Source organism: Nesoenas mayeri (genome assembly GCF_963082525.1).
Source record: "Nesoenas mayeri genome assembly, chromosome: 17".
Taxonomy (NCBI): Eukaryota; Metazoa; Chordata; class Aves; order Columbiformes; family Columbidae; genus Nesoenas; species Nesoenas mayeri.
The window spans coordinates 5,711,026-5,734,770 of record NC_137565.1 but is presented as its reverse complement, the minus strand read 5'-3'; the positions used below and the strand labels follow the sequence as shown (position 1 = coordinate 5,734,770).

At 51.1% G+C, this 23,745-nt stretch overlaps 2 protein-coding genes across 4 annotated transcripts; one reads left to right on the top strand and one right to left on the bottom strand.

The window, feature by feature from the left end:
- Window positions 1-4,225: 4,225 nt before the first annotated feature.
- MVK (mevalonate kinase) lies at window positions 4,226-17,418 on the bottom strand. The gene is made up of 10 exons (XM_080355397.1): window positions 17,331-17,418; window positions 17,109-17,256; window positions 15,972-16,119; window positions 14,766-14,921; window positions 12,032-12,135; window positions 10,974-11,019; window positions 10,111-10,201; window positions 9,549-9,665; window positions 6,146-6,299; window positions 4,226-5,742 (listed from the first exon to the last, which is right to left on the bottom strand). Exons 1-10 carry the CDS (start codon window positions 17,406-17,408, stop codon window positions 5,591-5,593), a joined length of 1,194 nt encoding a protein of 397 aa, XP_080211523.1. The 5' UTR covers window positions 17,409-17,418; the 3' UTR covers window positions 4,226-5,590.
- Window positions 17,419-17,625: 207 nt separating this feature from the next.
- Window positions 17,626-23,376, top strand: MMAB (metabolism of cobalamin associated B). 3 transcript variants are annotated; one of them, XM_080355366.1, is made up of 9 exons: window positions 17,626-17,771; window positions 17,844-17,911; window positions 18,030-18,123; window positions 18,470-18,527; window positions 19,392-19,464; window positions 19,863-19,960; window positions 20,280-20,344; window positions 21,273-21,332; window positions 21,671-23,376. In XM_080355366.1, the coding sequence occupies exons 1-9, from the start codon at window positions 17,674-17,676 to the stop codon at window positions 21,756-21,758; spliced, it is 702 nt and encodes a 233-aa protein (XP_080211492.1). In that variant the 5' UTR covers window positions 17,626-17,673; the 3' UTR covers window positions 21,759-23,376. The 3 variants fall into 3 exon arrangements, with proteins under 3 accessions (XP_080211492.1, XP_080211491.1, XP_080211493.1); XM_080355365.1 differs by having other exon boundaries at window positions 17,844-18,152; XM_080355367.1 differs by lacking the exon at window positions 20,280-20,344 and having other exon boundaries at window positions 17,844-18,152.
- The last annotated feature ends 369 nt before the right edge of the window (window positions 23,377-23,745 follow it).

Here is a 23,745-nt window from a genome sequence, read left to right as displayed (position 1 = left end):
TATAAAACATCGCAGTTCCCGGCCAGTGCACTCACTCACCCGCGCTGCGCTGCCTGCCGCCCCCCATAAATTACAAAATAAATGGCTGGTGGTCAGCCCTGACGTGGTGCTGGGGCTCATGTGGCCACCCCAGCACCAGCACCTGTGGGCAGGCAGCGCCAGGCGGGACGGGGGCGTTGGGGACCGAAGCCACCCTCACAGTGCAGGGTCATGCTGGCTGGGGACACCATTGGCACCTACAGTAGGGTCCCACGTCAGGGTGTCCTCGGCATCGCATGTGCTCCTGCTTCGTCAAGGCTAACGAGCTGCAGCGGTGCAGGCAGCGGAACCCCCTGGGGACGGCGGGAGGTGAGCGTGCGGCTCCTGTTCATTTTTTCTTCCCAGGAAAGGCCTTTGGAAAGCAAACCCCAAACCCACAAAATAAATAAAATAAATTCCTGCAACTTTAACAATCATTGTGTTGGATTTGGGAGATGTTATTCCTTGTGACAGACAAGGGCAATTATCTGCTATCCGCCAGCAGTTTTAGCCTAATTTCATTACTGCTGTGCAATTCTTCCCGAGCCACTAGTCTATCACTGTCTCACAGAAAGGATTAGCCGGCACTTTCTTCATCTTCAAATGAATTTTAGCTGTCATGCCCTTGATGAATAGAGGAGGGAGGACTGCTAACCCACGCGAGGGAGCCCGGCAGCCCGGCTGTGCTGCCAGCACCAGCGCCGGCACCGGGACCGGTGTCACCGCCAAGCAGCACCCGCACTGTTCTCTGGGGACTGCACGTGGGACACGGGCCGGGCTGGACGCCCCTGCCCAGGCACAGCCTTTCTCCCGGCATCCGGAAGGGATTAAAATGACAACATCTGTAATACAAGGAAATAATGAACACGTCATCTTTCCCCCTCTCCAGAAGATGCTTATCTGTCAGTCTGCACCACCGAGGAATAGAGAAAAGCAATTTAAACTTTAGAGCTGAAACCACAGAGCATGCTGCGGGGACAGATGTCCAGGCGACGGTGTCACACAGGGACCCGCGGCGGCCCCGGAGCGGAGGGGGGAATTGATGCTTCACCCTCCCCGCCAAGCTGGAAAACCCACGTGGCAGGAGGACACCTGCCCTGGGGACACACTGGGGGCTCTTGTCCCCACCAGAGCCTCCTCCCTAAATACCAGGGGAAGCGGCTGAGCTCCCCAGCGTGGGATCCCCGGTGCACCCCGGGATGCGGGGGCAGGATTGTGGGAGAAGGTCCCCAGGGCCACCCCGGGTTATGGGATGTAACCTTCTCCAAGGAGAAGCTCCGGAGCCAAGTGCCAGTGCCAGGGGCTGGCGGGAGCCCCGGGGCTCCGTTATTTTTGTAAATGTTAATTCCCAGCCGGCACATCGTCCCGGCAGAATATTTTAGCACCTTTAATGCAATTTCCTACTCGCTCTGAAATATCATTTTAATACAACCCAGCCGCACCGTATACCTGCTCCCTAATAAACCTCTGCGACTTTAATGAACTAAATAGCAAATTACTTTTTTATTCAAGAATGAAATTTCATCATATTCATAATTCATATTTTATTTCAGACATCTGCTGCTGATTACATTACATTTAACTAAAATTAGATGATGCTCAGAATGTAATTAAGCCCCTGCCAAATTCTCTGGCCCACCAATACCAGCCTCGCTCAGCGGGGGCCGCTTGGAACCTAATATGTAATTAGGAGCTATTTTCTAGCTGTTTTTAAAGTCTGAAAATTAGCTGCCTTTATTAATCACACAGACAAATATAAAGCGAAGCCAACGCTTGCTGAAATTTCTAAAAAGGATTTTTTTTTAATTATACACCACATAGCGCTGAGACTCATTTTGAATGTTGATTTGTTGTGCACTGACATTTTGACAACTAGTTCTCAATTTGTCTGTCGTAGTTAGGCAACAACAAAGCAGACGGTAATACTTAACTTTCAAAACCTTCAGCGTGCCGGGAGGGGAGAGGGAAGGGAGAGACGGGGGGGACGGGCTCCCCATGGGTGCTCAGCACCCGCACACTCGGTGCTGAGCCCCAGTCAGAGCCTGGCAAGGAGGGAGCCCCAAAATCCACAGCACTGCGGTGGCAAAGGGCACAGGGAGCCCTTCTGCAGCAGTGGAAAATCTGCAAATCACTCTTGAAATGGCACTGGGGGGGTCCCAGTTCACCCAGGAGCCCTTGGTCCTCCCTGGGGACACGGGCCAGCACCCAGCTAGGGCACCCGCAGCCCAAAGGGGACCCCAGATGTCCTGAGCCCCCCAGGCTCCTGGTGCAGAGCTGAGTACATGCCACACGGTGCTGAGCCCTGACCGCCATGCATGGGGGTCCCCTGGTCCTCCCCATCCCTAGGAGGGACCCCAGGAGCATTGGGGAGCCCTGAGGGTCCTGAGCAGCACCCCCCTTGGCTGTGCACTGACATTTCCTCTCCCTCACTGACCCTTTTGCTGCTCTCTCTGTTATCTCAAATAATGTCACTGCCTCTTCAGCATCTATTCACCAGAGCAGAAAGAAGCCACTGCTGACACGGATTTAAAAAAAAAATAAAGCCATCTGTGCGTGGCAGGGCACGGGCAGCACCCACCGGCCCCAGCAGGCAGCGAGCAGCACGGCTGTGGGTGGGGGTCAGGACCCTGAGAGACACCCCGGTGCTGCCCGCTCGCTGCAAACGCTGTGGCGGTGATGCTGCCCTGTGCGCCAGCAGCACCCATGGTCTATTTATACAAAGCATTTTCCTTCATGCTGACAAGAAATGCTGGTGTCCCCCAGCTATTGCCAAGTCCCACAGCAGCGAAAAGGTCCCCAACACCCCGGCCAGGCCTCCCACAGCCCCCAAGTCACCCTGAGCTGCTGGGGGTGCTGGCACCTTCCCCAACACCTTGATGCATCTGTTTTTTTCTTTTGCAAAAGGATGGAGCGCAGCCTCTCCTCCCCACTCCCACTCTGGCTATTAGAGGCAAACCCAGGATCGTTTGTCTTTCTGCAAAGCTCATAATGTGAAAAATGAAGCACAAGAAAAATTAGCCAAATTACCAGGCTAATCCTTCAGCAGCAATCGCTGCTCTGCTGCACATCTGTAAAACGAGACTGGAGAGAGCAACTGGGGCAGCACAGCCGGGAGAGCACGCGTGGGTGTGCGGTGCAGCCAGGGGAGAGGAGGGGACGAGTCTGTGGGGAGAACATGCTCTTTTGGCTTCATTCGTGCTTCAGTTTTGCTCCTGAAGCAGCAAACTGCAGGGAGAGACGGCGCTGTGCCCCGGGGAGCAGGGGCTTGGGCTGCCCGAGGTGCAGGGACAGGTCCCCACGTCCCACCGCATCTACCCGCAAAGCTGGTGTGCAAAGCTCAAGGAAGCGCAGGAGGGGGCTGCAAGTTGGTGCGACTAAAACCGCAGTTCCCATGTGAAAGTTGGGGTGGGGTATGTGCCAAATGCACCGTCCCCGGTCAGTTATCTCGGTGCTCATAGCGAGGTCCCTGTGAAGCCTCAGATTGAGAACACGGGAAGGAGGGAGTGGGTGCTCCCGAGTGCGCAGATGGATGCGAAATTCCTGTGTCCTCACAAACTGGGACCAGCTCCAGCTGCTGACTCGGGCAGTTCTGGTCCCCGTGGCTCAGGAAAGGCAGAGCCGGGCTCTGGCAAAGCCCTGGCAGCGCAGGGGGGCAGCATCCAATTTTAATTATGATTTAAAGCAGCAAATCAAAATTTCTATACCGTTCTTTTCCTCCGTGCTCCTCCAGCCCTCGTACCGTCTGCCGCGGAAAGCAGCTAATGAGGATCAGCCCCAGACATGTTGTTTTTGAAGCGAAGTTTCTTCACGCTGAACTTGGCATTTCTTTGTGCTAACCAGGAGAAACTACAGACACATTTAAGCGGTTATAGAATCAACACACTTCCAGATACTCACATTGATTACACTGTATTAGAAAATGGTAAATTATTTATCAGGCTTTCTGACTTGTGATTAGTGTAAAGCTGTTCTTGGATGCAAATTGGAATTGTAATTAGACATGTAGAAACCCGGCATCTGAAACCTGTTTTTATTGAAGCAGTGTAAGGTACTTTTTTTCCCTTTTGTATGCGGTATAATTATCAAAGAACACTTTGCACATTAAAAAAACATCAATTTATTAAAACCAGAGACAGTTTTACGTCTGATCAGTAAATAAAGCTGGTCATCACGCTGCCTGGATTTTAGAGTTAGTACATCTCAACTTCTTGCACTTGATTATTTTTTATTCCTGCACTGGGAGAGGAAGGAATAGGGGAACCCTGCCAATGTATTACTCAGCTTTGAATGAAGCAACTCTTGAACAGAACTACACCTTAAAATAAAACCCCAAACGCACCACAACAGACAAAAAGAACAATGATAAAATCTCCCCAGCAGGTACAGAAGAGACCACAGCCACAACGAGCTGCCTTATTCCTTCAGGATCCTCCGGCCCCAGACGCTCACCTGCCAATTCCCTTCAGTTCTGTGGTTCAGCTCATTAAAATTTCAAGAGTAAAAACTGCCTTTACATTTGTGTCATGAGCTTAAATCCATTTAGGTCTTACAGTTTGTCAGCTGCAAGTTATGATCAGCTTTTGAGCCAGATTTTTTTTTTTCCCCCAAACTTATTTTTAACAAAATATTACTTCCAACTACATCAAATGTGTGTTTGTTCTGTACCTGCCTCCCTTTGTGCCCTGGCCTCCCTCTGCCCTGGCAGTGGAACATCTTACACACCCAACAACAGGCAGGGTCAAAGACGTGTTCGCAAAGGCTGAAGAATAAGAGAGCCCAGAACAGCTACTGCAAGGGGAAAATGTAAGACTTTCTTTGCCTTTAGCGACCCTCCTTGCAGGTGACAGCTGCTGTCTGAACCTCATCTCAAGCGTGTGAACAGAAACCAGAGCCCAGTTACGGGACCCTGTTTATCAGCCCAAGCAGACATTATGGGAAAGAGTGAAAACAGTGATAACTTAGAAAGGAGCTGTTTCTTGCATTTTAATTTCCCAACTCTTGATTAGTAGCAGGTAAGAGCTGTATTTAATGGTTCCCCCTCTCCCATGAATTGCAGGCGAGGAGAAATGAGACCTGAGAGTCAAGCCCTGAGCTGCCAAGATGCTTTTCACCCAAAAATGTCAAATCCACCTCACCAGCCTCGCTGCCCGCCCTCACAGGACGCTGGGGAGAAGGGGAGAGTCACCACATGCATCTGAAGCAGCGGAACCAAAGCAAAGTGTCATTATCCGTGCTGGAATCCAGCCAAGCCCCTCTCCTCCTGCCCCTCGGGATTAGCACAGCAGTCGAGTAAGTAAATTCAAAACAGGATTTTGAGAGTAAGTGAATTCAAAAGAGGATTTGGAGAGCCTGGGTCAGACTCACACCGAGCCCAAGTGCAAGCAGTTGCTTCCAGGTCCACATCATAGCCTCCACTCCCAGTGATAACACTCCCGAAATTGGCTCCACACCCATGTCCAGAGGCCCACAGCCAAACAGGAGAGAGGGAGAGAAGTTTCCAGGCACCAGGGCACACACAGGTGTAGCTCCAAGGACACAGTGCTAAAAGCTCAGTCTTGCCAGAGGCAGAAGCTCAACTCTCGGTGAGTGCGTGCAGCACTTCGGCTTTTAACGATGAGGAGGAGTGCAGGGTCACCCCAGGGGCCCCGATACTGGTCTCCCAGCACTCAAATCCACAGGCACACAAGTCTCGCTTGGCTGCTTCCACGGCCAGCGTGGAGGTGTCTGCCGAGAGAAAGGCGAGAGCAGCCAGTTAGTCAGTGAGGCCACGGCAGGGAGAGCGAAAGGGCCATTGCACGTGTAAACACATACCCAGAGCAGGGTTGACACCCTGAGGATCTGACACACATTAACAAACACACCGAATCACCCCTGTATGAAATACTGTAGTGTTAACAGTTGGACTTGATGATCTCAAAGGTCTTTTCCGACCAAAATGATTCTGTTCTATAAGCCACACTGCTAGGTGGCTCTGCTAGACACTGTCCCAGGCTTGTGACATGGCTTCACACCCTACCATGGCCAGATGAGGGCCAGTGTCAGATCCCTCTGCTTCCAAACCTGGTCCCCCCAGCAGGGCCAGGCAGAACGGGGGGAGGATGCCCAGGGTGAGCAGAACGTTACTGACCTGGTCTCAGCAGGGTGATGCCACAGCCGCCCCCGCCAGCCCCCGTCAGCTTGCTGTGCAGGCCGTGGGACGCTGTCACCCGGCACAGCCTGTCCAGGGAGGGATGGCCGACTCCGATCACGTTTAAGTGGTGTTGGTTTATATCGAAGAGTTCCTAAAAGCAATCGCATATAGATGACATGAGCAGGTGTGGTGAGTGAGACTCTGCAGAGCCGGGGCTCCCTCCCCAGTGAGGCGCAGGGGAGCTGCGCTTCCTCCCCAGCCACCCCATTTCTGCAGGGATTTTGGCCACCAGCACATCCTGGGGCCTAGCAGCAAGGTCAGGGCTGAGACCCAGGCTCCTCACCTGTCCCTGTGTCCGTGATGACTTGTGCTGCAGCTGTTCAGCACAGTGACCATGGTACAACAGCTTCTGGATCCTGAGCAAATCCTGGTCACCGTGAGCTGCCAGCAGGTATTTATCTCCAGTGCTAAATCAGAGATCCCCAGTGGCTGCTGACTGTTCCACCTCTCCCTGACACCCAAGCGCTGAGCAGGACACAGCACAAGCCCCTGGCTGGCTGTGAGATGGGCACTGAGCCAGCACTGCTCCTTCCTGGCTGTCACCCTGCCCTGCTCCGCAACCCAGCCAGCAGAACGACATCCAGGGGACTTGTGGCACAGCCAGGTCCCAAATGGCATCACTGGAGAGATGGTGTGGAGTTATTAGGTGGATGCAAAAGAAATTGTGGTTTTAGACACGGTTTAGTGCTAGACTTAGGTTATGGTTGGACTCTATGATCTTAAAGGTCTTCCAGCCCAAATGATTCTATGACTATTGCTATGATCTTCCATACAGGTTGAGATTATCAACCTTTGGTAAACACTCCAGCTTTTTTGCAACATGATTTATAGCACTTAACATTGTACAGCTCTGTTTAATGAACAGGGCTACCCTGAAACACCCTGAGGGCAAAGTCAATGTAAGATAGATGTATATAATTTGAGAAAATGTAAGATAGATACATATATTTTAAAAATACATTTTCAAAAAGGACAGCAAACTTAAACAAGCATTTCCGATGTATGTCGAGTGGCTAAAAACCTCCCCAGCCGCAGATACTCTTTCGAATCAGCTTTCCAACCCAAAACAATACCAAAAAAATAATGCAACGCAACGTCTGAGCCCCGGAACAGCCCGGTGGCCGCCCCCACGGTGCCAACACCGGGGAAGGGGCGTGGCCCCCACGAATGGGGGCGTGACCCCCACGAATGGGGGCGTGACCCCCACGAATGGGGGCGTGACCCCCACGAATGGGGGCGTGACCCCCACGAATGGGGGCGTGTCAGAGGCGGAGCCCCGCGATAAGTGGGCGGTGCAGGGGGGCGGAGCCACGGAGAGGGGACAGCGCCCAGGGCAGCCCAAGCTTTTCTGGAGGACCCTGTAGGAGTTGGTTCTTTGTAACCTTTGTTGAAAAGATGAAAACCAGACTCTAACATGGGACACCATGCGCCGTTTCACCCACTTCCCCCTTTTAGCCCCAGATACCATCATGTTTCCCATCAATACTGAGCATATGGGAAGAGAAATAAATCCCCTCAAAATAACTTTTCGGAATCTGGACCACAGCAAGGGAATCGTGGTGGCAGCAGGAGCGAGAACACCAGTCAGTAATAGCCTTTAGTCAGGGTATTTTAGAAGCAACATGAATGCTCTTGCAATTCAAGGCCTTGGGCCAGATCATGTTCTTCCCTTTCTCCTTCCCTTGCTCAGCTGCAGGTCTAAGATGGATCCCCGAGGAACCAGCCAGCGATGGGTCACCAGCCCGACATAACCACATTTACTAGAACTCTTAGAGCACTTGCTCTAAGCACTTGCTCACCCACTGCACTGTGTTTATCCAGCTGTGTGCTGGACATCTTGTCCAGGAGGATACTGTGAGCGACAGAACCAAAGGCTTTACTGAAATCCAGAAATATCACATCAACAGGTCCAAATGGCCCAAGTGATGGACATCACCTCAGAGAGGTGGGAGTTACAGCTTCTCCCAGCACTAGAGGTGAGGAATCAAGGAGCAGAGGGAAGGGTTTGGCCCACATTCAGAGCAACCCTGGGTGGGGGTCAGGAACTGGCACCCACTCCCCAAACACCTCAGTGCCCTTCATCACATCACCCTCCCGCAGCTCCACACAGGTCTTCTCCCAACTCCACACAGGAGCGGACAATGCAGAAATAATCCTTCTCCCCCCTCCAGAGCATTTCTGTATCACATTTAAACAAGTGTGGGGAGATGAATTAGCCAGTCACATGCAGAGCGCGTACATCATGAGTTCTGTGTTGGGTTGGACAGACGTCCATCTCGAGGCCTCTTTATATGCCTGAGCGAGGGCACAGCCCCATCTATGATGATCCAAGACACCTGTCATCTCCTGATCCAAAATCTGCCAGGAATCAGATGACAGCTTATGACACACTAGACTAGTTCAATGGTTCAAATACAACGCTGTCCAGAACTGCACATTTCAGAAACAGCCAAATACATATATATGCTGCATATAATCAGCTGTGCCTCTATGGGCTCTTCAAGCACAAGACAAACCAACAGATTGGAGACAGAAACCCGCTCACAGCAGTGCTGCTTCCTGGGCATTCTGTATGAGGCTGCTTTGGCATCTTTCACGTGAGGATCTCAAAGCACACTTCGAATTAGCTGTCCTCTGCTGGGTTTGCTTCAGCTGGGCCACTGCCACACACCCTTGCCCCACAGCTGTATGAGTCAGTATTACTGTGCTCTCAGCACTGCAAAAAACCTCTTCCACTTGGACGCATATTTTCCCCCACCACAGCAGCCTCTCTGACACTGAGCAAAGCCAAGACAAACACAGATCCTTGTGTGCACCTCATGCATCAACGTCAGGTCAGCTCTGGGCACAGCTCTGTTTGCCATTCTCGGGAGCCAGGATGAGCACAGAGCAAAGGGAGCTGGCTTGGAACCAGCCCGTCACAAACCAGTGGCTGCTGGGCACTCTGCTCCTCGCTCCAGCCCTGGCAGTGACAAAGCAGCTGCTTCACAGGCAGTGACTGCCAGGATGAGCGCGGCTGGCCTGCGGTGCAGGGACGCAGCGTCTCAGCCTGAACTCACGCCACATTTCTTCGCAAAGGGAAACAAAACCTCCAGAGCTACAGGTCCACAAAGCACCAGGCCTACTCCCTCCTCCCACACCACTGTAGAGAGACACCAGCATCATTTTCTATCCCTTGGCTCCAGGAAGGGCATTAAAAGCAGCTCACGCAGACCACAGTTTCGCTCGGAACTGAACATTTCCTGCTATCAAATTTTTTCTTAGACCTAATGTTCTTTAAATGACATTTTGATGTTCAACAGTAACAGTGTCTAAAAATACTGGCGAACGAGCCCCTTACCTCCAGCAAAGGGTAATGCTCTGGTGATGGATTTGCAGACATCACTTCCAGAACACTTTGGCACTCCTGAGAAATTGCGTCGATGGAGTCCAGCACCGGGTTCATTATAGCAGGGAACTGAGGATGGGGAAGGCAAGACGTGAGAAGACTGCTCCTGGTCTTCTAATACCACTGTGATAAAACCAACCCCAGCCCCTTTGAGCTGGATGATTCCTCCCCCATTTGGAGCTACTCCTTGATGGACAAACCCCCTACAGAGCAGCACAGTGACAAGTTGCTCCCACCTATAGAAACTAGTGGAAGAGGTAAAATAGGTCAGAGGAAGGAACTATTATTTCCATGGTTACAAACTGGTAATTTTTGTGGAAAGCCTTATCAGCACTGGAGAGAGGGAGGAAGCGAACTGAACCCCAGTTCCCAGGGCAGCTGGGTGTTGGCCAGCAGCAGGTGGGGATGCAGCGACCACAGAAGGGATCTCCCAAGAGATCCCCATGAAACCTGCAGTACTTCAGTTATCTCCCCAGCACACTTCTGCACCCCTGCAACCACTCAAGTGCTGCACCTTCAGGATCTTCTCTTTGACACCAGCCACCAGGACCTTGGTGCTTCGAGGGACATTGGTGTTGGTCAGCAAAATCCTCAGCGCTGGCACCCTGGAAGCAAAAAGACATCTCACCTCTGCCTTCCACAGCCCCCAGAAGCTCCCAAGGCCCAGACAGCTGCAGCTCCTTCCGCCTCAAAAGTCCCATTTGAGCAAGACACCCAAGATAAGGAACCAAATTAGTTTTAAAAGAGTTAAGCAGATGCTTAAGTGCTGGCTGGATTCAGGCTTGTTCCTCTTGGGTAAAAGGAAAAACTGTACTCACGCTATAAATAGGACTGTAACGTATTTACTGAAATCCATGTTTTTCAAGCAAAATTTTTCCTTTGAAATGCTATCTGTGACACTAGCCAGGAGTAGCCATTAACTGCTAATAGAGCAATTTCATGCACTGTGAAAGATTTTAATGGAGTCAGATTATCCTTCATTGGCAGGAGGCAGAGGGAACAGGGTTTGTCTCTGCAGCCCGGTTTTCACACACTCCTATCGCCAGGTACACAAAAAGTTCCCCCTCCCCGCAATGTCATTTGCTGCCAGGAGCAGACCCGCTCCTGCTGCCCATAATGCCATGAAATTAATATTGATCCTTTGTGCTGTGTTCATCTAATGTCAGATAATGACCAAACATTTCATTGTTCCCATCCACCTCAAACCAAGTTAACACTCAAGCTACCCACACCCATGGCAAAATCTGGCTACAAAGCCCCTCCACCACACTTTCAGTGATCTCCTGTCAGTCCCGTACCCTCCGAGACCCACCCAACGCCTCTTTGACATATTCCACCCACCGTATGCAAGGGTTATTTTTAAAACTTGAATATTACCTCTTTAGTGGTGTGATTTTTCCTGATTGGTATCTCAGGGCTCCACCTAAAGTAAAACACACGCATTGTCTCAGTGCACAGCGAGCTGAGAGATAACACGGTGTCGTAAGAGACAGGAGGTCTTTCATCTTTCCAACCACACCCAGAGCATATGACAGTAATTGCAAGAAACACCAGCTAAATGAACCATGTTCTCAGACAGCATGAATCTGCCTAACCCTGCTGACTTAATGAGGGTCTGGCCGGACGTAGTTAACCCAGTGCCTTTCCCTTTGCTCTCCTCGACTTCACGATCACATTAAATATTTTATAAAAGGCAAAGAGTTTGGGCAGCGTTAAATCTTCACTTAAAAAAGGAGAAATCAAGCAGCAACTCCCTGGGGCAGAGCCAAGCACACAGGTTTCAAACACGTGCGCTCATGTCAGCAGCCGTCCTTCGGCATGGAATTTCATTGTCCAGAAGGAATGTCTCACTTGGCTCCTACTTTTACAGAGGCATTGCGATTAGGTCTCATTAGAAAGATTATTAATAGTCTCCAAGGACACTTCCAAACCACTTGGAAATCTCTGCTAATTGAAACTAAACGACAGCTGTCCAATTGCATTTTCTAGTGCGTTATCCTTAGGACAGGATTAGGTTTCTTTGTTCACGCCAGAACGTTTAAATATCAGTTATTTGCAAGAGGGTCTCTGCCCCACGGCACTTGCCTGTGGAATGCAGATCTCTGGTGTTACTGCAGCCAGTCCCAGCTTACAGACAGGGCAAAGTATGACAGGGGAGAACTCCCTCTACTCAAAAAGGGACATGATTTTGGGAGCTTCTGGCTGCTTTGCTGCACCTCAGTGCAGTGACACAACCTGCTGCACCCACAGTCCTGCAGCAACCCCAACCAAGCCTTATTGTTTGCAGAAATGTCAATGTGTGGCATCTGCTCAGCACCTTCCCACAGCTGATAGACACTCTGTGGTAGAGAAGAGAAACTTGGCCGCTGGCCTGTTGCCCCACCAGCCCCTCCTCAGCACCCACATTCAGTGCTGGGGAGCAAACACGCACGTACCCCAGGTTCCAACAGCATTATCCACACCCGAGGGGTTGCCGTGGATCACTCGCTCGCCCTGGAAGGCCCAGCTGTTAATCAACGTCAGCTCTTCTTCTGTCCACCTGAAAAGCAAGAAAATGACTCAAATACACAAGCAAAACCAGCACCCACTGAGCAACAGAGCAAAACACCAGAGCCTGCAGGAGATGGAAGAGCAGCGGGAGCTACACAAGGCACCGAGTTGCTGCGGGATGCCCAGCACCCCAAATTCCCTCTCTGTACTGCATTCTTGGTGGCAGAGCAGGCACCAAACTGGTACTCGGCACTCTTCTGCACAGCAGCACGTAGAAACAGTGAGAAGAACTGGTGCTGCCCCACAGAGACAGCACCAAGGGCACAACGGGTACCCAGGACTCCTGCTGCAGGACAGCGAGGAGGGAGGGAGCAAACTTGGGGAGAAGATCCTCACACTGACCTAGTGGAGACCAAATTTAACTGAATGCAAATCCACACCTATCCCCATCTCCCCAACACTGTGTGTTACCACACATTATGGCCTCAGATCCTGCTTACCAACAGGCAGGATGGTGTATTTATAGACACAGAAGGTACAACGTGAGAAGAGAGTAGTAAAAGTTGCATTTCACACGTGCAACTTCAGCCTCTAATTGCCAGCTGCTCAAACTGGGTCAAACGGTGTAGTTAGAACTGATTTACTATCTCCAGCAAGTCTTTGATTTTTATGGATTTACTCCACTCAGAGCACAGAAGGGAACCAAATGCAGATCCAGAAGGTGTTATGCTAAAAACACAACAGCAGGTCTTCCTGTTGTCTTAGAAGCAGTCCCATAAATTGGCAAGTTCTTTCAGAGTTTAAATGCTGGCACAAAGAGCTCAGTGTCAGGTCTGACCCAGCAAGGATCAAGGCCCCTGACTGAACATACTAAGTAATGGGCTGTAGCAACACAAAAAGCAAATACAGAGCTGCCAGTCACAAGGCGACCACTGGCTGCACCTTCACCGCAACCCCACCACAGTAATTTCTCCACCCGTGCCTCTCAAAACGCCACTGCTCTGTGCCTGCCTCTGCGAGTCACATACCCACACAGCCACAGCCACCCCCAGACCCACCAGCCCATTTCAAACCCACTCACTCCCTCCACGCTAAAGGATTGTCTCAAATTTGGGCACACTACAAGAAGCTGGACACCCACAGGGAGCCAGCTGGCCCTCCCGCACCCTGCTGTGACACAAATACATCTCTGACCCCTCCTCTGGAACGTGGTCTGCAGTCCAGACACACAGCACATGTCCCGAGCCACCACTCAAATGGCCGAACGCACAGCGGTATCAGATATCCCAGCACCGGTGATGTTCTGCAGCAAGAAGGCACATTCAACAGGTTTTTAAAATATAGGGCCCTAGAACTGGTATTACGTGATAGAGCAGAGGCACATACAAGGATTTTTTATAAGCATCACACGATCTTACATTAAATAATGACAACGGTCACTGACCACTACTAAAGCACGGCAAAAATGCCAAGAGCCACCTGCAAGCTGGAAACCGCTTCCTTTAACTCCCTGCTTCCCCGGGGCTCAGCTGAACGTCTTTATCCATTTCCACACACCTTTCATTTCACTTGCCAGTATTTAATCTGTGAAGCATTCAGGAAAACAGCTCACACCACCGCTACTCAAAATAGAAGCGCAGTTTGCTGTAAACCACTTGTTTTTAATCCTCTTTGAGAGGCTGCGATTCTTCTCTACACAGGAGTCATTATATCACGCTGCTCTTTTCTTGCAACGTTAAGCAAAAACCTTCTGAAGTCTGACACCCCCATCTCACTTACCCCTCTGCATGCCAGCTGGAAGAAAAAAGAATTACGCTGTATTCAAGCTGAAGCTAAGACATGCGAGCAGGGAATGAAGACATCCTCACTGCCTGGTTTAGAACTGGCCTTTATTTCTCCTGCTGCGTGAATATCTGGGAGATTTGCCTGAGCATGGCATACAAACTGCTCCCCTCCAGCTCAGGCTGCAAGTTCTGGTTTTGAAGCAGAACAGGGGCACCCCTCTTGCTGCCTCATTTTCAGTCCCACACAAAATCCAGCCATAAAAGGTTGCACCTGGCACCGTGCACACAACAGAGGGTTCTGCCACTCCAGCTGTGACACATGGCTTTAAACAGAGCCGCCTCAGACACACCGCAGAGCAGTTTTTCAAGACTGAACGCCAAGGGAAAGCAACTCAAGGGCAGAAGGAAAGAAACTCCCTTTTACCAGCCACTGATAAAGGGGAAACTCAGGCAGGAGATCGGAAAGAAATGTACCACACGCAGAAAAAAACCACATGTGAAAATGCAGAAAAAAACAGAAAAGATCCTTGATTCCTTGAGGACTCAAAGCAAAACCTGGAAGATGCTCAGAGATAGAAAGGAAATGGATGTTAAAAATAAAAGTGCACCATGTTGAAGTGTGTGGGGGATTTTTTCTGTTGTGTTTTGTTTGTTTTTTAAGTACGTGTATCTTACACTAGACAAAGAAAATGGTGAAAGTTGTACCAAGTCTCTGCACTCAGTTGCTTTTATCAGGAGAAGCAAATTGTAAACGCACAAGTCACAAGTCAGCGCCCTGGGATGGGACGTCCAGTGCTGGGAATGCAGGGCAGCAAGAGGAGAGGAATGGAGCTGGTAAAAGGAAAGACAGGGCACAGAGAGCAGCCAAAACAGGGAGGCCTCCCTGACAAGTTACCTGGCTGTGGACTCTCCCTCCTTCAACGGGCAGGAGATGGCTCCACATGCTGAGAGCAGCGCAGCTGCCAGGCAAACGGTGTAGGCGGCACTCGAACCCAGCCCAGCTCCCGTGGGGAGCTCCGACCACACCAGGATGTCCATACTTGGTACATCTCTGAAAGACAAAACACACAGGATGCAACACAACCACCTTGAATTCCACCTTGAGACAACATTTCAAAGGCAGAAGACTGGTCACAAGACAAGCTGGTTGAAAACAAGCGCCATCAGCAGAGGCACGGACATCCATAGGCAAGGGCTTCAGGAGTGCTCCTTAGCACAGCTGAGGAGCCTTGCTAAGCCATTGTGCTAAAACAAAGCCTTGCTCAATTGGATCTGTGATTAGCACAGCTTGTGAAGCTGCTAGCAGGGACACTTAGTAACTAAATACATGAGTAGCACCATAAAGAGACCCTTTAAAGATTGTTGCAAACGTGATTTTAAAAATATTTCTAAATAAAGCCTAAATATCCCAAATTCATAGCTGCATAGTTACATCCCACTGGAGCGACAAGCTGATGGGGAAGATGAAATCTGCACCTATCTGTGCCCACAGGCCCCTCTTCTCCACCAAATGCATCCAGGTTGTGTTACAGATCCCAACAGCAAACCTAGGAGCTTTTCACTAGCTGGTGAGTGACAAAACTATGAACCGATGGCTTCAGAGCAGGCTGGTGACAGCTCCAGCGCTATTACCAAGCTACTCGGGGACTGCTACACATCACGATTCTTTAACCTTTGGTTCCTTTGCTATGAACCTTGAAGTCAAGTTCTGACTTGGTTTAAAACAGCAAGCAGTGCTGCCTCAGGCAGCGCCCTGAGCACCCGGCCAGTCACTTACGCTGGTATAATCAACAGTGTTGGGTGAGTTCAGAAACTGGAACAGCCTTGAGCTGCAGTTACACCAAGGGAAGGGTAGGATGAGCTGCTCTGACTTCAGTACCTCAAAACTAGATGTCTAAACAAGAGCAGATGGTTCCCTGCCAAACAGTCCAGCTCTATAGAGCGTTTCCTGAGGTGCTCTGAATCTAAGCAAAGTGAAATACCTTGTAATTTCATATTTTCATTCACAGACTTGGTTTCTTCCTCTGACCTTGTAGAAGCAGCTAATGGCTACAACAACTCAAGACAGAACATTTATTTTAGGGCAGGGAGACAGCCTTACCCATACTTAGCCGAAATAGCCAGGCACATATACAGAAAGGCGAGAGTAGCAAGGCTCTCAGGAGCTGTGGCTCCGGCAGCGATTCCAGCAAACTCCCTCAGTGTATCCAGCTGTTCTACGCTGGGGGGCTTAGATTCATCAAAGTCAGCTATGGAAGTAAGCAGGGGAGAATTTAAACACTTAGAAACCAGAGAACTGTTAAACTTGAAAGCAGTATTTACAAGAACATCTCCTGTTGCAGTAGGCAGAGACTGAGCCAGATTTCACCTATAAACTTTCTGTCTGCAGATTCATGATAAAATAAAAGCAAAATCTCCACCAGCCACTCTGAGAAGCCCATGTTTCCACACTCCACACCCGCACGGTATTTCAGTAACTGTCTCCTTGCCTACACTTCCCAGGGCACCCACCCATCACTATGTAGAACTTGCAAAGTCACAAACTCTTTATTAATAAGGAACATGGATATTCTGATGAGTCTGACATGAGTCTGGACTCCAAATGCCCAGCAGCAGACATCAGCGCAAGAGAACTTCTGGTCAGTGCTGACAGAGGTTACCAATGCTCTGACCTGGCAGACTTTCTGCTAAGCAAACTGTTGCAAGGGTCATGGGAGATACCACCAGGTACTGCAACACAACTACTAGTCAGGGGCTTCACCCAGTAAAATGTGCTGTAGAAACTCCAGCCAGGGCTGGCGTGGGGCAGGAGAACAGGCCCTGCACCCCTGCCTTTTCCAAGAGCTCCAAACTCAGACCAGCTTCAGAGACACTTTCCGTTTTGGGCCCTCATCTAGTGCTGAGGTCCCTGGCTGGCTTCTGTACATATTACAACGTTGCCTGAGCAGGTGCAGCAATAGAACAAGGTCCCAAGAACCTGAACGAGGAGGACACAGCTGCAGCAAGGGCCGCTCGCAGGTACCGCAGCATCAGGCAGCTCCCAAGTAGCACACAGGGAGTGCAGTGCCTGGGCTGGGGGCGTGCAGGGACACGTTAGTTCAGCACACACGGAGCACAGTGACACAATGGGCCGCAGCAACATTCTGCAGAGGAACAAATACCCCCCGGGGGTCCCGCTGGGTCACCGGGCACGGCCGAGACCCCACAGGGGCAGTGGGATCCTCCTCCCAGCGCTTGCCTGCAAACCCGCTCCGCAGGGCCTGCAGAGAGGGGATGTCCCAGCTCCTCAGGACGCCGACCCCGGGCAGGCGGACGCAGACCCGGCCCTCAGCGCAGGGCCGCAGCCGCAGGAACGTCCTCAGGTCCAACGCCACGGCCAAGGCCACCTGCGGGCGAGGAGAAGTGGCGTGAGGGACGTGGAAGGAGGCGAGGGGAGCCCCGGCGGCGGCCGGCTCCTTACCTTGCCGTGCACCACGGCGTGCTCCCCATGCAGGATCGCCTTCCCCGGGGCGGACAGCACCAGGCCCCGCTCCCACATCGTTTTCGGGGTCCCGCACCGGCGCCTCAGCTGACCAACTCCAACTGACTCCAACTGACAGCTCCGCCCACCAATAGGAGTCGCGCGCTGCCCCACCCTCCTTGCTGTCTAGCCAATAGCTGGCATCCTGGTGGAGGCGGGACTTGAGAAGCACCAATCGGAAGCCGGCGGTGCCGCGTGGTGTGGCGCTCGGGTGACAGCGCGCGTGGGCGAAAGGAAGGAAGGACGGTGGCCGCGGAGGGTCAAGGCCCGGCGGCTACGAGCGATGTTATCGGGAGCGGTGCTGCGGCGGGCGGCGGCGGCGACGGCGGGCCGGGGCGTGCGGGGCCCGCTGGGCCGGCGGCAGCGGAGCGGGACGGGCAGGTGAGCGCGGGGCCGGGCGGGGCCGGGCGGGGCAGGGCCCGGCGGCCCCTCTGACGGCCTGTGCTCCCGCAGCCCCGACGGCGGCTCCTCCACCCGCAGCGACCGGGCCCCGAGGATCTACACGAGGACGGGAGACGCAGGTGGTGACCGGGAGCGGCGGGGGGGACCCCGGGGGAGCGCGGGGCAGAGCCCGGCCCGACCCCCGGCCCTCGGCCTGGCCGGGCCCGGCCCTGAGCGCCTCCCGGGCCTTTCCCAAAGGCTTCTCCAGCACTTTCACCGGGGAACGGCGGCCCAAGGGCGACCGGATCTTCGAGGCCCTGGGAGCCACGGACGAACTGAGCTCGGCCATCGGGTAACCCGGGTCCCAGGGCCCCATCCCGGGTGAGGGGCTGTGGAGGCCTGGCCGTGCCCCGCCAGGGCTGCCTGAACCCCGGCCCTCCCCATGCGCCGGGGCCAGTGACACTGTCAGACCCCTTCTGCAGGGTCTTTTGGGTGTCCTGGTGCATTAACACCCTCTCCCCTGGCCCCACCACCTGCGGGAGGGAAGGGGATGGATGCCCTCTGCCTCGACTTTTCTGGCGACTTGCCCTGACAGACAGACAGAGCATCCAAACTCTGTGTCGTTCATGTGGAAAAACATATGCACACTTCTGGTAACTTTCCCCTTCCTAACTAATTCTGCTTTTTCTTAAATCTAGGCTTGCTAGTGAATTTAGCAGTGAAAAGGGCCACACGTTTGTTGAGCAGCTTCACAAAGTGAGTATAATGATAATCCTCATCCAGTGTGGCCAGTTCGTCAATGCTATTGAAATGTGTTCTTATACGATTTAATTTTGGACACAGTGCTCCCATTGACACACAAGAATTTAATAAATAAAATTAAGTATTTAAGTAAATACTTAAGACTCTGATCCTTGATTACTCTCTAAGAAATAAGTTTCTTTAACCAAGATGGAAATTGGTAGATCAAGTGATTAGTTGTGGGCAGACAAGCAGATCTCTAGATCTGTTCAGACCTGTTGCTGTACACAGTTGTGGACACAAGTCTTGTTGTCACACAGCCTCAGATTTGAAATTGGGGCAAAGTAACCACGTGGGGAGGCAGCTCCCATCGTAGCCATCTGTGGGTTCTGCTCATTAGCGTTGCTGTGCACAAAAACTCTGAACGAGTTAATCAGAGACTTCAAAAAGCTTTACCAGACTGCCTGTCAGGTGTCCTGAGTTGCGGAGAGTTGTCCCTCTTGGAAGTAGATGTGACACGGAGCCAGCGTTGTCTGCAGCTGTTTGTCACCTTCTTCCAGAGGTTACTGGTTCCATGTTCCACCAGCAAAGGCATCATGTGAGTGCTCCCCAGTCTGCTTTCTGCAGAGTCAGCCAGGGCGGTTTGATGTGCCAGTGAAAACAAGTACATGCGCTAATCTGGCTTCTCATAAAGCAATTAGGGAGTACTTATCTGATCCCCCCTGCCAGCAGGCCAGGGGATGATGAACAACAAGGGTAGGATCTTCTTTAATCAGCACAACCAGCTGTCGCCTCCCGGAGCTCGCTGCGGTTGTACTGGAGCATCAAAGGCCGGTTAATGAAAGCGCTTCTGATTTTTGTCCCGATTGCCACGTCTAGGTCCAGTGCATGCTGCAGGACGTGGGCTCCAACATCGCGACGCCTCTCTCCTCAGCCAGGGAGGCTCACCTGAGTAAGTCCCACCACACCTTTCCTGGGATAACGGGTGGTGAATCCTGGCTGTCCCCCTGCACTGGTGCTGGACCGCTGCATGGTGTTAATAGTCTGAGCTGCCCAAGGCTGCTCCGTAGCCTCTGTCTGCTGCTGAGTGAAGTCACACGCGAATGAAGTCACACTCAGTCCCACAAGCTGCTACGTGTGTGACCTGGGTGGTGTAAACTGGCCTGAGGCGCTGCCCCGATACCACACCCAGCCCTGGCTGCCGAACGGGGAGCCAGCCCTGCTCTAGCAGGATTTTTTTGGGATGCTTTCTTAGGATTTACTGATCCAAGAAATACGAAACTAGAGCTCTATCCGTAGAGGGAATCACTTCTATATTTCTTTTAGCTGATTCTTCTTTTCCCTCTATAGAACGAACATCTTTTAGTGAGAAGCCAGTTCTGGAGCTGGAGCAGTGGATTGACAGTTATTCAGAGCAGCTTCCTCCACTCCGAGCCTTCATCCTGCCTGTAAGTTCTCGTTGTGCCTCTCGCCGACTAGGGAGACCTCGCTTTGTTTAAGTAAATCTGCTCCACCACTTGGCATGGGAAAACAGGTTGTGAGGCCGTTATTTGCACAGACAAATACCAAAAGAAAAGCAGAGAAGAGGTTGAGTTAAATTTCCACATCCTACCGCATTCAGATATCTCTTCCCCGCTGCCCAGCTGTAACACAGGGTTCAGTTGTGCGCGTGTGAGATGTGATAAGCATTGCGGCGGTCGGACAATGAGGCGGATGGCTGTATCTGTTGTTAGCAGACACTGATGCGCTGTTCCATTGTTGTTGCAGTCAGGAGGTAAAAGCAGCGCTGCTCTCCATTTTTCCCGAGCTGTCTGCCGCAGAGCTGAAAGGTGGTGAGTGTTGGCTGTAGCATAACAGAAAGAAATTGATAAAAGGTGATGAGAATGCTATGAGAGCAAATTGTTGCAGTCAGAACAATCAACCATGGCTGTATTGTGCCGGCTGGAGCTTGAGTCAGGCTTTGTATGTTTGTATTAGTCAAATTCCACAAGTGTAGTCAGCAAAAGCAAATCTCTTCTATGCCCTGAACTGGGTCACCCAAGCTAAGAACTTCAGAAAGACCAGACAGATACTGAGACACATCTACGTGTTCAGCTTGTAGCTGATTTGGAAGCTGCGTACCAGCAGGTGGGAGATCCAGGGAAGCTTTTAGTGGCTGAAGACATGCCAGCTCTCACCCACCCTGTCCCACTGCTCCATTGGAGACGAAAACTCCCCCAGGAAGATCTGTAGGAGAAAACTCCGTCTGCTTGTTACTAAATCACTGCAAAGTCACTTGCATGAGCCTGAATCTGCTCATCCACAGTTCTGAGTTGCTGGAGGTTCTCTACTGCACGGATTTTTGTGGGTGTGCTCTGCTGCAAGGATTGCTGCTCTGACAAGATACCCTGCAGCAGCGCCATCTTCAAAAATCTAACATTGCAGTCAGTGGCTTCTTGTCAAAAGAAAGCCTGAAAGGGCTGTGCCCTGGTCAGCTCTGTTCCCTCAACAAAAGAAGGGTCCATAAGGGCATTGGTCACCCACAAACTGCTCACATTGCTCAGTGACACCCACTGATGAGTGTCCTGCACATGGGTGGAGCTGCAGCCCCCAGAACAGGGACAAACATTAGTGGCATCATTTGGCTACCACAGGTTCTTCCTGGGGAAGGAAACGGTAATGGGTCAGGGTGTGAAGGTTGGTGCTCCCACAAATTGCAGTCCTTTGTGCATTCAGAGCCAGAAAGATAAATATGTTAAAGTTGTCGTTTTCTTTTTCTAGTGTGGTGCCTTTAGTACAAGCAGGAGAAGCTGATCCAAACGTGGCCAAATATTTAAACAGGTGAAAAAACAAATCTCAAACCCCTACTCTATACTACTGAGGTGTGCCTGGTGTTGCTCCCTTGGTCTTGGGATAAAAACACGGGGTTTCACTTCTTAAAACATTTCCCTTCTAGAATAAGATCTTTGAAAGATCAATAAGCAGCTTGTTAAAAAGTCTCGTTGCGAGGCCTGTGAGTGTGTGGACAGTGCTGTGGTGCGGAGGGAAAAGCCATTTTGATCTCTTAGCCGCTGTTCTTCCACTGTGATCCCGCGTGCTTTGCTGTGTAGTTGCACATCGCTGGGTACAAATGCACCTGGTGGGAGAAGGGGTTTCACTGATTTTCCTTTGCTTTTCAGACTGAGCGACTATCTCTTCGTTTTGGCACGTTACGCTGCAATGAAGGAAGGGAAGGAAGAGAAAATATATATAAAGCCTGAAGCGTAACTGGGACCGGGAATTTTTGTTTCCTTGGTCATGGGAAGTGAAATCCTCTCTGCTTTCCCCATCAAGGAAGGGAAAGAGAACAAGCCCGGACTGGAAATGTGAGCTGCCAAGAACTTCCAGCTTCAGTAACTAGACCTTGTTCGTAAACGCTGTGAAGAACAGAGCTGGGCCTTGTGCAGATGTCAGAGTTACTGTTGGCCCTGGGTTGGGGCTCAAGCAGGAGACTCCAGAGACCCACAGCTGATTTCTAGAGATGTTTTCACTTCCCGGGGCAGCAGCAGGTGCTGTGGAAAGACATTGACAGGACTCGGAGGAGTGAAGAGGAGAAAACTATCAACTTCTCTTTGTAAGTCATAATAATGCTCGTACAGAACAGCAACTGTGGGGAGATGCGGGAAATCGGTCCGCAAGCTTTGAAATAATAAATATGATTTACTTGTACCGAAGGGCCCTTAACTGTCATACTTTAATATTGAGCCCAGCGTGCTTTTCTTTTTTGAGCTGCTTTCAATCCATCAGCCCTGGCTGGAGCTGAGCTGGGTAGATTTACAGGAACGCACCAAGAATTCCTTGGCTCTGGCTGCTCCTCTTTATGCATGTGAAGAATGTCTCTGTGCTGACAGCCCTGTGTGGCCTCTGCCAGGAACGGGGCTCGCGCAGGACAGAGGTATTGAAGTGGGAAGGGCTGAATCCTGCAGGTCATGTGCAGGCGAGGTGATTCTGAGACTCGAGTCACTAAATTTGCAGATAAAGAGGTTGTGATGAGCAGCAGGGACCTGGCACCTCCTCAGCTAGAGCTGCAAGAGAGGCTGACACCCAAATGGGTCTGTGTGTCACACGTACCGTCCGCAGTGACCTCAGCCCTCAGCAGGGTGGATGAGCATGTCCTAGAGCTTGGAGAACCTGTCTGCAAATATCACCATAGCAGAATGCAGTGCTTCAACAGAGACAACATCCTCCCTGTCAGCTTCCCAATGGACTGAAAACTGCCCAAAATCACACTTGGCACATAAACAAGTGCATTACAGCCACTGGAATGAGTTAACACCCCTGGTGTTTAGGGAATACAGAGAATTCTAGTTCCACAGTGAAGTCCAAAGCAGTTCCAGCTTGGAAATGTAACTGGGAAGAACCCACGTCAGGGTGGTTTAAGGCTTCCCCTCCCTGCTTGGTGGGTGGTTGCACATCGAGGGTGCTCGTCCTGCACCAAGGCTGCTGCTTTTAGTACTGGGAGCTTTTCAGCCAGTTGTGCAGCTTCCTCTCTTCTATAAGTAGAAACAAGCTTAAACTTGCTCCCAAAAGAGACTGGCTTTGGTGCTACCTTTTTAATCAGAGTGGGGTCAGAGTGAAGAATGCCCAGTGCTAATAGATAGTGCTGTCTCATTATTCACCTTTTTTTTTTTTAAACAGATATTTCATGGCTATTGTTAATGCACATTTTTCACAGAGTAATTTTCCAAGCCTTAGCCTGTAACACATCCCCCTGACAAATGCTCCCGATTTGGACTGTACCGTCAGCTGCAATGTCACATCAGACATTTGCTCAATGCCTGCTCCAGACAGGCCATCCAGTTTTATGATAGCTCTGTCTCAGTGATCACTATTGAACCTTAAGAATCTAGAGGCTTTTCAAGTTTAATTGAATAAAATTCTTTGCAATATAAATTCTTCATGAATGCTATATAAATCAGTTCCAGGATGGATTTATAGTATTTTCTTTTTCCAGCTGGGGGGAAAAAAAACTCACTACTGTTTTGGGACCAAAGCTGGTATTGTTTTGATTGCAAAGAGAAATAAATTTAGTTACTGCACTTTAACATGATGTAGAGATTAAATTTATTAGGGCACACTCAGCTCCCTCTCTCTCCCTTTCTACCCAAAGACGTCTGTGCAATTGTTTCGCAAGGCTGAAGCAGAGGGAGGCTGGTGTCTGGGGTCACCCTGTGGTTTCAGTTAAGCCAGGCACAGAAGGCCAGGCTTAAATATA

What these genes read in the sequence shown, in the direction of transcription:
- MVK (XM_080355397.1), bottom strand. Translation starts at nt 17,408, where the DNA reads ATGTGGGAGCGGGGCCTGGTGCTGTCCGCCCCGGGGAAGGCGATCCTG. An exon ending in GCTATTTCGGCTAAGTATGG is followed by an intron (nt 14,922 to 15,971) that starts GTAAGGCTGTCT and finishes TTTGTCTTTCAG; the next exon opens with AGATGTACCAAGTATGGACA. An exon ending in CATCACCCTGCTGAGACCAG is followed by an intron (nt 5,743 to 6,145) that starts GTCAGTAACGTT and finishes TTCTCTCGGCAG; the next exon opens with ACACCTCCACGCTGGCCGTG.
- MMAB (XM_080355365.1), top strand. Translation starts at nt 17,674, where the DNA reads ATGTTATCGGGAGCGGTGCTGCGGCGGGCGGCGGCGGCGACGGCGGGC. An exon ending in AGCCAGGGAGGCTCACCTGA is followed by an intron (nt 19,465 to 19,862) that starts GTAAGTCCCACC and finishes TTCCCTCTATAG; the next exon opens with AACGAACATCTTTTAGTGAG. An exon ending in TCCGAGCCTTCATCCTGCCT is followed by an intron (nt 19,961 to 20,279) that starts GTAAGTTCTCGT and finishes TTGTTGTTGCAG; the next exon opens with TCAGGAGGTAAAAGCAGCGC.